Raw genomic sequence first — 13524 nt, forward strand, 5'->3', positions numbered from 1 at the left:
CACTACACCCTCAACATCATCATCATCACTCTCAACATCACCACTACACCCTCAACATCATCATCACTCTCAACATCACCACTACACCCTCAACATCATCATCATCACTCTCAACATCACCACTACACCCTCAACATCATCATCATCATCACTCTCAACATCACCACCACACCCTCAACATCATCATCATCACTCTCAACATCACCACTACACCCTCAACATCATCACCATCAGCATCACCACCACACCAGCACCATGAAGATTATCGCCATCACCATTATCACTCTCAACATCACCCTCGACATCATCACCCCCAACATCATCCTCAACATTATCACCCTTAACATCATCAACACGGTCAACACCGATACCATCACCATTAACAACATCATCATCACCAACACCATAACCAACATCATCACAAACATCATCATCATCATCATCATCGATTTCTAGTCATCGTCAAAACTGCAATCATCACTCTTGGCATGATCATCATCATTGCAACCATCATTACCACTATTGGCATCATAGCATCACTATCATCACCATCATCACCAAAATCATCATAGCCAGCATCAACATCACCACCATCCCCCATCTGTCCCATGCCCCCCACCCCGTGCCATGCCCCCCATGTGTCCCATGCTCCCTAACCCGTGCCATGCCCCCCATCTTTCCCATGCCCCCGAACCCGTGTCATGCCCCCCACCCCGTGCCATGCCCCCCATCTGTCCTATGCCCCCCAACCCGTGTCATGCCCCCCAACCCGTATCATGCCCCCCACCTCGTGCCATGCTCCCCATCTTTCCCATGCCTCCCAACCCGTGTCATGCCCCCCACCCCGTGCCCTGCCCCCCATCTGTCCCATGCCTCCCAACCCGTGTCATGCCCCCCACCCCGTGCCATGCCCCCCATCTGTCCCATGCCTTCCAACCCGTGTCATGCCCCCCACCCCGTGCCATGCCCCCTATCTGTCCTATGCCCCCCAACCCGTGTCATGCCCCCCACCCCGTGCCATGCCCCCCATCTGTCCCATGCCTCCCAACCCGTGTCATGCCCCCACCCCGTGCCATGCCCCCCATCTGTCCCATGCCGCCCACCCCGTGCCATGCCCCCCATCTGCCCCATGCCCCCCACCCCGTGCCATGCCAAGCACCGCTTCATTTCCCATTCCCCCCTCACGCCCCCCCGCCCCCCCGCCCCCCACAACGCGAGGCAGCGACACCCCCTCACTGCGGAGACCGAGCAGAGGGGGTGGGGAGCAGGAGGGGAGAGAGAGAAACGGAGAGAGAAAGGAGAGGGAGGAGGTGAATAGAAATGAGCGAGCAGAGAGGGAGGGAGGAAGGGGAGAGATAAAGGCGAGGGAATAGAGATGAGAGAGTCGGAGAGAGCGGGGAGAGATACGCGAGAGGGATCAGACAAAGGAGAAGCAAGGGAGATGGAGAAGAGACGAGATGAGATGTGAGAGAGAGACGAGATGTGAGAGGACGAGGAAGGAACTACGAGGAGTGAATCGGAGAGCGGAGAGAGAGAGAGAAAGAGAAGATGAAGATAGCGAACACACAAAGAAACGAGAGAGAACAAAATGTAAACATGAGAGTGACCAGAGAGTAAACAGAGAGGGGAGAGAGAGAGAAAAGGAAAGAAAGAGATGACGAGATATACAACGCGCCAGAGAACAAGAGACGGCAGAGCAATAGAGCAACCGAAATAGAGCAGAGAAAGAGAGAGAGAGGGAAAGAGAAAGAGAGGAAAAGTGAATATCGTGCAGTGATTATCCTCAATGCGTCACACGCCGGCGAGAGGCAACTCCCTCACTTCACATGCAGTCCCCTCTCCTCCCATCTCTGTCCTCTCTCTCTCTCTCTCATTCTCTCCCGCCTCGATCAGCAGCAGAGTCAGACGTTAGCTCGAACCGATCCTGATCAACTGCCAGACGTTAAACCGGTGAATGTTGTTACACCAATACCGCCGCTACGATGTCATTCCCAGAAGGTCCGTGGAGGCTGATGGGATGCCTAAGATACAACACTTTTATTTATTTTTGTGCATGTACATGGAAGGAGACAGATGGGTGGAGGGAGGAGCGTCTCCCGTGTGTTGAGTTGGCAGCCACGAGCGAAGAGTCAGCAAAGCCATTGCGATTCAACTGGGGCCTTCACAGGCAGGACGCGTGGCAACATCCTGCAGAGAGCAAGTGTCGGGCACTAATCGGCGACGTAACCTACGGACTCACACAGACACCCGCAGCGTCACGGAGAGGTCCATAGACTCTCATAGAGGCCAACGATAAAGATCCCCGTGTAGCCTTAACAGACTGTTATGGCAAATGCTGTTAGCGAGCAGCACCTATGAAGGCCGGCACTGTACACGAGAGGGTGGGTGGCCAACACCACGCCCGGCCGCCTTTGTCTCCCCAGTGGCAATGTTTACACACTGCACCAGGTTCTCATTTGAGGCTGAGTCGACCTAGGGGAGGCCCAGGAGCGGTTCATCGTGACAGGTGTTGGTCGTGAGCGAAAATCGAACTCGGGTCGCCGGGTTCGTTGCACAGCGCGCTCACCGCTACACTACCGCGACACCCATAGAGACCACACACACACTCACACAGAGATCAACATACTCACCCAAAGACCCGCAGACTCACGCAGAAATCCAAAGACTCTCATAGAGACCCTGGCCGGCTCACGTAGAGACCCATAGGCTGACATAGAGACTCACAGAGCTACGTATACTCACACAGAGACCCAGAGACTCGCATAGAGAGATCGATGCACTGATGGATGATTCGATCCGGCTGATGACGATGATGAACGGACGTCACGGAAACGTTGGACGAAGACCAAACGAAAAATGCAGCGCGTTGGACGATGCGGCGACTCGTGACACGAACGCTGTCATTGTTCGCTCGCAGGAATCTCCATGGCGCTGTGCGAAAGCGCATCCTGCCCGTGCAGGAAAGGGCGTAGCCGCTGTTCGTGGTGCCGAATCGATCATTCGTCCACCCCCCCCAGCAGCAGCGAGGCTAACGCAGCGGTCGCTGATGGAGATTGGGGCCTCGGTGTCTTATCGAGACCCCATCTCTCCCCTCGTCTCCCATCTTCTCTCCTCCCTTCCACTGGCACCTCTTCCACGTCCCTTTCCCTCACTTCCCTCTTTTCTCCCCCCACCTCTCACCTCCATCATCACCTCGTCTCTCACTCGCTTTAACATAGAAGTGCGTTTTATCACCTCCAATCTCATCATCTTCCTCTTCTACTCTCCCCCTCGTCTCCCCTCCATCCCCTTCTCTCTCTCTCTCTCTCCTCTCTCTCTCTCCTCTCTCTCTCTCATCGTGTGGTTCCGCGGGGCATCGTCTTGACACAAAACACGCGAGCCGCATGGCGCTGCTCGTGAGCGCCTCCTGCCCGTGCAGCAAAGGGCGTAGCCGCTCTCCGTGGTGCTGAATCGTCCCGCCCGCCCCGCCAGCAGCGGCGAGGCTAACGCAGCGGTCTCCGGTGCAGATTGCGACCTCGATTGTCTCATTTATTCAGCCACGCGAGGGCTCAATCGTTGATTGTTACTGAAGCGCGCGGAACCCAGAGAAACGTCGGCCGATGCCAACTGATGGCACGACCGCGTGAGCTGTGCCGAGGGGTCCCCCAAAGTCGCAGACTGGCTCCACGTTGTTCCCTGCGCCGTTGGCTTCACGTGGGCCACGGCACGAGCTTCGCGGCTCCTTCGGTGACTCTCCCAGTGGACAAAAAATGAAACACTCAACACATTCGTCAATAGCACTGTTGGGTTAAAAGAGAAATCAATACATATTAGAGGCGACGTTTCGGGCAATGGCCGAAACGTCGTTATAGCAGATAATATAGAGAGGCCAGAAGAGAGACAGAGTGGACCTGGGAGGATAGCATTCTTAAAAAATATATATTTTCTGATGACCAGTTGTGTAAATTGCCACGTGAATAGTTCCACTAACAGCAGCTATCGCGTGCCAGATAAAACCCCGTCAATGATAAATACGACAAAATTATCATGAAAAAAAAGACTGATTTACATTCAAAATTAAATTATGCAACGTTGTTGTCTTGTGTAAAGGCCATCGCCAAGATGATGACGGCGATGGCGCGGCGAGACCAAGGCGGGGTGGGCGGTGCGACGCGCAGTGCTGAAGCTTTCTCATTTGTAATCCGGCCACTAAGAGGATTTTGCGGGATGAAAATAACCTGCAGACAGACACGTGGGTCGAGCGCTGTGTGCACGTCCGTCTCTCTGTGTGTGTGTGTGAACCCGGCCACCCCGAGGTCGATTCACGCTCACTTCCAACACCGGTGGCGATTATCTGAACCGATCCTGGGCCTCCTCTAGGTCGACTCAGCCTTAAGTGAGTACCTGGTGTGTTGTGTAAATATCGCCACTAGGGAGACAAAGGCGGACGGGCGTGGTCCTGCCACCCCCCCCGCTCCCCTCCTCTTGTTCCGTGCTGGCTTTCATAGGTGCTCGCTAACAGCACTTGCTCCAACAGTCTGTTAAGGTTATACGCGGATCTTTGTCTTTGTATGTGCGTATGGGGAGCGGTAGCGCAATGGTTAACCTACTGCGCTACGAACCCGGCGACCCGACTTCGATTCCTGTTCACGGCCACTAGCAGCAGTAATGATTATCTGAATCGGTTCTGAGCCTCCTCTTGGTCGACTCAGCCTCAAATGACGACCTGGTGCGGTGTGTAAAACATCAACACTCGGGAGACAAAAGACAAAAGCGTCAGGGCGTGGTGATTGGTCACCCACCCGTCCCCCTCGAGTGCCGCAAACGGCCTTCAGAGATGCTCGCTAACATCACACTTGCCCCAACAATCTGTTTAGGGCTATACGGTGGATCTTTGCCTTTGTTCTCGCTACTATTTGAGCCAATGTATACATTCATACTAAGAGTATGAATGTATAGTCAATCTGCTCCTTTGGGGACAGTTAACACAGCCGATGTAGTATGAATGTATGCATGTTGAACTTCTTTCGCACGGTACGTAGCCAACCATCACTGGCATTGCCCAACGTTCCCTCGGTCCGGTGTGCCTGAGTTTCAGTTCACGATTGAGCCATCGCGTGGCTGAAGATACGAGTCGTCGAGACCCCAATCCGCGTCGGCGACCGCTGCGTTAGCCTCTCTGCCGCTGGGAGGGCGGACGAACGATCGATTCAGCACCACGGACAGCGGCTACGCCCTTTGCTCCACGGGACAGGATGCGTTCGCGCGCAGCGCCATGGGATACGCTTTTGTTTCAAGGCGATGCCCCGTGGAATCACGCGATGGAGAAAGAGGAGAGAGAAGGGGGTGAGTTGGGGGGGGGGTGAGAGTAGAAGGGTGAGATGAGGAGATCAGAGGTGGGAGATGCAGTTCTGTGTTAAAGCGAGTGAGAGTGGGAGACGAGGTGATGACGGAAGAGGAATCGATGGGAGAGAGCAGCAAAGGAGAGAGAAAAGAGGAGAAACGACGGGATGAGTGGGGAGAGGGGACGGGAAGAGACGTGGAAGAGGTGCGGGTGGAAGGGTGGGGGGGGGGGTATAGAAGAGGGGAGATGAGGCTAGACAAGAGAGGAGAGAGTGGAACGGATTTGAGGTGCGAATGGAGCGCATGGGATATGGGAGATAAGTGGGGGTAGCGTGGAGGGGAACAGAGAGAGAGAGGTCACGATGAGAATTAAAGTTGACCAGGGAAGAGGGAGAGAGAGAGAGGCAGAGGTGAGACTGCGAGACACCAGCAGGCAGAGACTTGCCGCCACACAAAGCAGCGGCCAAGGAACGCGGCGAACACGGGAGCGAGATAGCGAGAGAGAGAGAGGGAGAGAGAGAGAGAGTAAAGAACTCAGCAGAAGACGAGGGGGGAGAAGAGGAGTATCTTGGCAGCCCCGGGGGCAGCGGTGCGGGGAGGGGGGGACACGGTAGAAGCGGTCACCACTCGCGAACAGCCCTCTCTCACCTCTCTCCACGTCCGCCACCGCGGCCCGCACTTGACTCTCGCTGGCGAGTTCGCCCAGCACCACGAGCAGGGCGTGACGCGGCGAGCCGGACGGGGACGAAGCCTCGCGGGGTGAGAGGCCCAGCGGTGAGGGACGGGCGCCTGCCTCGGGGCCCGGAGGGCACCAGGGCGCTTTCAGAGCGCTCCCTGCCACGTCCATGCCGGCGAGTGTCCGCGCGACGGGGATGAGTTGTTTTTTGGGGGATGCGCGGTGGGAGCGCCGCTCTTTATGCGCGGCGCTGCCGCACTCCCGCGGCCAATCGCGCGGGGCGCGGGGGGCGGAGCGCGAGACGCGAGACGGGCGAGAGAGGGGGGGGGAGATTGAGAGAGAGACGAGGATTTTTTTTTTAAATATTGGAATTGCTCTTCCTGGGTTATTGAAATAAAATATGAATTTGTGTAATGTGTCTGTGTGTAACAGTGAATAGGCGTGTACGCGAGTGTGTGCCTGAGTGTGATTGAGTATCCGTCAGTCATCCACAGTGAGTCAACCCAGAACACCTGGGGTCTGTCACGTGACCTCTTCCTTCCAGCAGCAAAACGTCTTCCACACTTCACGTGACGGTGGCCTCAACGTGCACCTAGCTTGGCACAGCACTTAAACCATAACGCCTGGGGGTCTGTCTCGTGACCTCCTGCGAGCGGCAAGCCTTCCACATTGCATGTGGCCGAAACGTGCACCTAGCCTGGCACAAAGAGTTGTGGTGACGTCACTGTCGAACGGCGACTGCCGTGATTGAGTGTAGGTTGTTTGTGAGTGTGTGTTAAGTGAGTAGAGCGTTGGCTCTCTGGCATGGTCCAAAACGTCACCTATTATATACTCCTTTCAAAGGCCACGGTGTTGTTATTGACGAATGTGTTGAGTTGTTGTTAATTGTGCTTTTGCGCCACTACTGCCAACGCAGCAGCAACACCACATATCTTGCAACATGAGACTCTATCCTGGCCTGCTGAGTTCACATCTGGTTCTACAAACAGTCGGCCTGAATTTCTCCTCCAGGCCAGGACGCGCCCATGCAAACAGCCGGCCGAGTCACGGCCACAAAACCTGCCCATGTCATCGATGAGGCCCTGGGTTGTGAGCGAGAGCTATACGTTGAAGCGGTCCCGGGCCTCCCCTCGGTCGACTCAGCCTCAAATGTGTACCCCCCCCCCCCGGTGTGGTGTGTAAACGTCAGCACTGGGGAGACAAAGACGGCCGGGCTCGGTGTTGCTCGCTAACAGAACTTGCCCCCAGGAGTCTCTTGAAGGCTATACGGGGGATCTTTGTCTTTGTAAGCGTGGACACATGAACAAAGACAAAGATCTCCCCTATAGCCTACACAGGCCGTTGGGGCAAGTGCTGTTAGCGAGCACATGCGGACTCCAACACGGTCACACGAGCGGGTGGGCGGCCAGCACCACGCCCGGCCGCCTTTGTCTCCCCAGTGGTCAAATTTACACACCGCACCGGGAACTCATTTGCGGCTGAGTAGACTTAGCCGAGTCCCAATACCGGTCCGGATAATCTTCGCTGCCGGGTTCGTAGCGCAAGCGCACTAACCGCTACACCACCGCTCCCCACCACTGATTTAGTACCCACCCAGTCACTCACCGCCGCTACAACAGGACGCACACTCATGCACCGCGAATGAGACGAGGCGATTTGGGTATCCCAACAGCTGCCAGACGTTCCTGTCGAGTCGTCACTGACCGCCTCGTGTTAAATCAAGGCGCTGCATGTGCAGCGAATGCGTTGCTGTGAACCAATCCGCCAGACCATGCGACAGCTGGACGGTGCTGGTGGTGACGGTGGTGGCGGTGGTGGTGGCGGTGGTGGTGACGGTGGTGGTGGCGTTAGTAATGATGGTGGCGGTGGTGGTAGCGGTGGTGGTGATAGTAGTGGTGACGGTGGTGGTGGCGGTAGTGGTGGCGGTGGTGGTGGCGTTAGTAATGATGGTGGCGGTGGTGGTGGCGGTGGTGGTGATGGTAGTGGTGGCGGTGGTGGTTGCGGTAGTGGTGGCGGTGGTGGTGGCGTTAGGAATGATGGTGGCGGTGGTGGTGATGGTAGTGGTGGCGGTGGTGGTGGCGGTGGTGGTGATGGTGGCGGTGGTGGTAGCGGTAGTGGTGGCGGTGGTGGTGGCGTTAGTAATGATGGTGGCGGTGGTGGTGATAGTAGTGGTGGCGGTGGTGGTGGCGGTGGTGGTGGCGGTGGTGGTGATAGTAGTGGTGGCGGTGGTGGTGGCGGTGGTGGTGGTGGTGACGGTGGTGGTGGCGGTAGTGGTGGCGGTGGTGGTGGCGGTGGTGGCGGTGGTTGTGGTGGCGATGGCTGCGCTGCTGTACGTGGTTGTCTGTAATTCAGCGCTGTGGAAGCAGCAGCGAGGGTTGGTGGATCACCGCGCGAGTGATGTGAATCTCCCCCTTCCTGTGGGCGTTGATGAGGAGCCGCACCGCGTCTCGGCCGCGAGAAGGCGGCACGGCAGACATGTGTGGACCAATCTCCATCTGTTCCATTATTCACTACTCGTAAGTGAGAGTCGAGGAGAAGCCTTATCCTGGTTGGCCAGGCGAATGCTTTTCCATTTGTATGACGGGATCGAGTGTTGCCCAGTCGCACGCGTGGGTTTTCTCCCGGTGCTCCGATTTCCTCAGACATGTGTAGTGACATAGAATCGGTCACGTAGCAGGATAGCGCTGGCTGCTGGCAGGGAAGGGGATCTGCAGCTACAGCAGCCCTGGCTGACAGCAGGTCACGTGATAGACCAGAGAGGGATGTCGGGGAAGGGTCACGGAAGGTGCACACCGAGAACCCGCTAGTAGGTTCCAGAAGGGGGGTATGGTCGGGGGCGGAGCCAGGCCATGCTGACAGTATAAGAGGGGCCCCGGGAGGGGAGCTCGGGGCTGTCGTGTGGAGTGGGGGGATCTCCGTCGTGCTGCTGCTGAGGTCTTCACCGTCGTCTCCGTCTTCACCATCTCGGCGTCGCCAGTCAGGCAGTCTAGCAGCTGTCCTGACTGGGATCCGTAGTTATGAAGTGTGAATTGTTAAGGCCGTGTTAATAAACAGAGTGCCTCCTACTCTTAGTGTCTCTGAGCCAGTCACTACACATGTATAAACACGCATTCATTGGCAAATAACACCGTCATATGTAGAGGATCGCAGAGCTTGGGCAATTAATCCTTATGGCGGTACCCCAGAGTACCAAATAATACTAAATGTTCGCGGCAATTAAGTATTCTTTTCTGGGACACTATTTTTCCCAGGGTTGTTACTTAACTCCGCGACTGGGGTACCAATCAATCCGCTATCAGTGCCACTCCGCGATGTCGAAACTCAGCGAGGACGATTGCGCCGAAACCCTGAACACTCGCGGTACGCACCGTGGTGGTGCATTGTGTACAGCTCGTCGAGATGAGTCGATTGCCGCATCGCCGACCACCAAATGACTGCATCACGGACATTATGCGTGAGCCGGGGTACTATGGCTCCGCGGGGTGCCGCTATAAGGCTCACGTGTCGGTAGTGCCGGCTCCTCACCACCGGCTGTCTGCTGCAGACTTTCCACTCCTCTGCGGTTCCTCCCCCTGGCGCCTCCGAGTCGTCCTCTCTCCCCCCCTCTCACTCTCCAGGTCACAACAACAACAACAACATCCCCCCTGTAGTCTTTAACAGACTATTGGTGCAAGTGCTGTTAGCAATCGCCTATTAAAGCCGGGACGGCAATCGAGGAGGTGGTGTGGATGTAAACATGCCCTGCTGCCTTTGTCTCTCCCAATGCTGATGTTTACACACCGCACCAGGGGTACTCATTTGAGGCGAAGTCGACCTAGGGGAGGCCCAGGACTGGTTTATATATTGGCCTGTCTGTGAGTGGGAATCGAACTCGGGTGGCCGTTTCGTCGTGCAGTGAGCTAATCACTGCGCCACCGTTTCTTACCACTGCGACAACATCGTCATTTAGTTTCACGCGAAGGCTTTCGCGACCAAATATTATTCATAATTATAAGGGTTTTCGGGTTAGATCGCGAAGGTATAAATGCGTCGTCACCCTCCACCATCACCCGATGATGCTGGATGTAATTACCAGCAAAACGTCGTAGTCAAATTGTAAATGTTGTGGATTTGCTCTCCAACAAACCGGTGGGTCGAAGTAGTAACTAATTGGCGCTTTGTTTACGTGACAAGCCTTACTGGCTGTGTCGGGTGGTGGAGGGTTACGACACATTTATACGAACGCGATCTAACCCAAAGACCTTTATTTTGAATAGTCATTCACCCACTCACCCACTCACATATTCACTCCTCACCCACCCACTCACCCACCCACCTACTCACCACACTGCAGGTCACCTCACCTCTTCCCTCGCACGGCTCCACTCTGGAATTCCATGCACCCATCACCATCATCACCGCCATCATCATCATCACCACCACCATCATCATAATCACCACCATCATCATAATCACGACCATCACCATTATCACCACCATCACCATTATCACCACTATCGTCACCACCATCATCATAATCACCACCATCGTCACCACCATCATCATAATCACCACCACCATCATCATCACCATCATCATAATCACCACCATCATCACCACCATCATCACCACCATCATCATCACCACCATCATCATCACCACCATCATAATAATCACCACCATCATCACCACCATCATCATAATCACCATCACCACCATCATCACCACCATCATCATAATCATCACCATCATCACCACCATCATCATCATCACCACCACCACCATCATCACCACCATCATCACCACTATCATCATAATCACCACCATCATCACCACCATCATCATAATCACCACCATAATCACCACCATCATCATAATCACCACCATCGTCACCACCATCATCATCACCACCATCATCATAATCACTACCATCATCACCACCATCATTACCACCATCATCATAATCACCACTATCATCACCACCATCATGACCACCATCATCATAATCACCACCATCATCATAATCACCACCATCATCATAATCACTATCACCACCATCATCACCACCATCATCATCACAATCATCACCATCATCACCACCATCATCATCACCACCACCATCATCACCACCATCATCATAATCACCACCATCATCATAATCACAACTATCATCACCACCATCATCAAAATCACCACCATCATCACCACTACCATCACCATAATCACCACCATCATCACCACCATCATCATCACCACCATCATCATCACCACCATCATCATAATCACCACCATCACCACCACCACCATCATCACCACCATCATCACCACCATCATCACCACCCACCATCATCACCACCCACCATCATCACCACCACCACCATCATCACCACCATCATCACCACCATCATCATAATCACCACCATCATCACCACCATCATCATAATCACCACCATCATCACCACCATCATCATCACCACCATCATCCTAATCACCATCATCATCACCACCACCATCATCACCACCATCATCACCACCTTTTTTTTGGGGGGGGGGGGTGGAGTTTTTTGGCCAGCACCTGTGTTGTTGTTGTTGTTGATTTTAAGTTGTTGTTGTTGTTGTGTAATTCCGGCCTTAGCTCCGGCGAATTGGCAGCGACTGGCAAAGCTGAGTTGGCAGTGGCGGGGTGGGAGAGGAGTGGGGGGCAGTGGTGGTGGGGGGTAACCAGGGCGGGGGCGGCAGGAAGTGGGGGCTGGGGGTGGGAGGAGGAGGGGGGGGTGATTGAGTTTCGTGATTCCTATTTGCCTGATGGGGTGGAAATCGCAGAGGTCTACTTTACCGTGAAGACGCAGACGCGACGATATCCCGCGTTAAACAAACACATCAGCTCACGTCCATTAATCTATGTGACCAGACGTACATTACACAAGGCGCTCCGTCTCTGTGATCCATTGCAAACGGCGTTCGTTTAAGCAGGAAGCCCTGAACCGGTTTCGACTTTCAGTGTTTCATCACGGGAGACGAGCTTAGTTGAATCAATCGATGCTGTTGAACTGGCGATCGTAGTGGCAAATGACATTGAGGGACCTTGCCAGTAACATCGGCAGTTCCGCATTGACTCAAGCGAGCCTGACTTTGCTGATGACACACTGAATGTTGAAACTAGTCATTGTCAGTAACATCGGCAGTTCAGCATTGACTCAAGCGAATCTGACTTTGCTGATGAGACCCTGAATGTCGAAGCCAGTCCTTGCCAGGAAGATCGGCAGTTCTGCATTCACTCAAGGGAATCTGACTCTGCTGACGAGACGCTCAATGTCGAAATCATTTCGCTTGTCCTGAAATCAATGCTGCTGAAATGATGCACTCACAGAATCCGGACCGTGGCGGCTGATCTGATGGGATGGGCATAGCAAAAAGACTTTCCATATTTGTCGTCGTCAACGTGTTGCGTGGGACGCGTGAAGGAGTACGCGGATCGCCTCCCTTGTTAGCGATCGATCTGTATGGAGGCTGAACTCCTCGCGCAGCGTAAGCGGCCAGCCGCGCTACAATCGTGGGTTTCGCGGAAGGACATCAAACTGAACACAACACCATTAAGAAGGCGGTTCTTTAAGAAGAGTGAGTCTGGGCCATGTGGACGATTTTGAAGCGCACGGCTCCTTCAGTGGCGTCCTAACGACGGAAGGGAGGAGCGCGTGTCTCATCATCATCAGCAGCAGCATCATCAGCATCATCAGCAGCATCATCATCATCAGCAGCAGTAGAGAGTCTCTGAAAGCTGCGACCTTCTCTACTCCACCGACGGGGTTGGCAAGGCTCGCGTTGAGCGCTCTCGAACGGAGGCACATCCACAGCAGCGAGGGATCAGCACTGCCCCACGGGGACGCGAGTGCGTGGAGGGTCAGACACGGGCCAGGATTAGCGATGGTCCCTTGAAGGCGGACCATTGCCCGAAACGTCGCCATCCTGGTAGGATGGGGATGGTTTCGTTTTCATTTGCATGCGTTTGGGTGATTTGTTTACATTTCTTGTACTGTGCACGACTGTCATGTTTTACTTTGTATCGTGCTTGTTGGTGTAACGTTCTTACGCGCCCCGACTGGACATCTGTGAGAAAGAGCTTCATAGCTCATCGGATTCCTCCAGTATAAATAAATAACATTCTGATAGATCTATGTTTGTATTTGTCTTTCCTTCTAAGGCCACGCGGGGCTATTGCCGAATGTGTTGGCTTGGTTGTTGTTGTCTTGGTTGTTGTTGGCTTGGTTGTTGTTGGCTTGGTTGTTGTTGGCTTGGTTGTTGTTGGCTTGGTTGTTGTTGGCTTTGCTTGCGTGCCACTGCCGATGCAGCGGTAGCAGCAGCAGCAGCAGCACCACCACCAGGTAATTGGCTACGAGCTCGTGAGGTCGTGGACTTGCGGTGTCAATCCACTGCTGGATGGTCTCCCCCGGTCGTGGGGCGGTTCGGGAGGGGAGCTGTTTGACCATACTTTACCAAAGCTGGTCATCGCGAGTATCTGAAGCGCGCGGAGTGGGGGTGGGTAGCCA

At 54.5% G+C, this 13524-nt stretch overlaps 1 protein-coding gene across 1 annotated transcript in view; it reads right to left on the bottom strand.

Moving 5' to 3' along the window:
• The window catches only part of LOC144935606 (uncharacterized), a 55590-nt gene extending 49369 nt beyond the window's left edge, over positions 1–6221 (bottom strand). Inside the window, exon 1 of the mRNA XM_078862431.1 lies at positions 5971–6221. Coding sequence (XP_078718557.1) covers positions 5971–6169 — 199 coding nt within the window. The 5' untranslated portion in view covers positions 6170–6221. The remainder of the gene's footprint in view (positions 1–5970) is intronic.
• Positions 6222–13524: the final 7303 nt, after the last annotated feature.

This window comes from Lampetra fluviatilis, chromosome 13, assembly GCF_964198595.1.
Source record: "Lampetra fluviatilis chromosome 13, kcLamFluv1.1, whole genome shotgun sequence".
NCBI lineage: Eukaryota > Metazoa > Chordata > Hyperoartia > Petromyzontiformes > Petromyzontidae > Lampetra > Lampetra fluviatilis.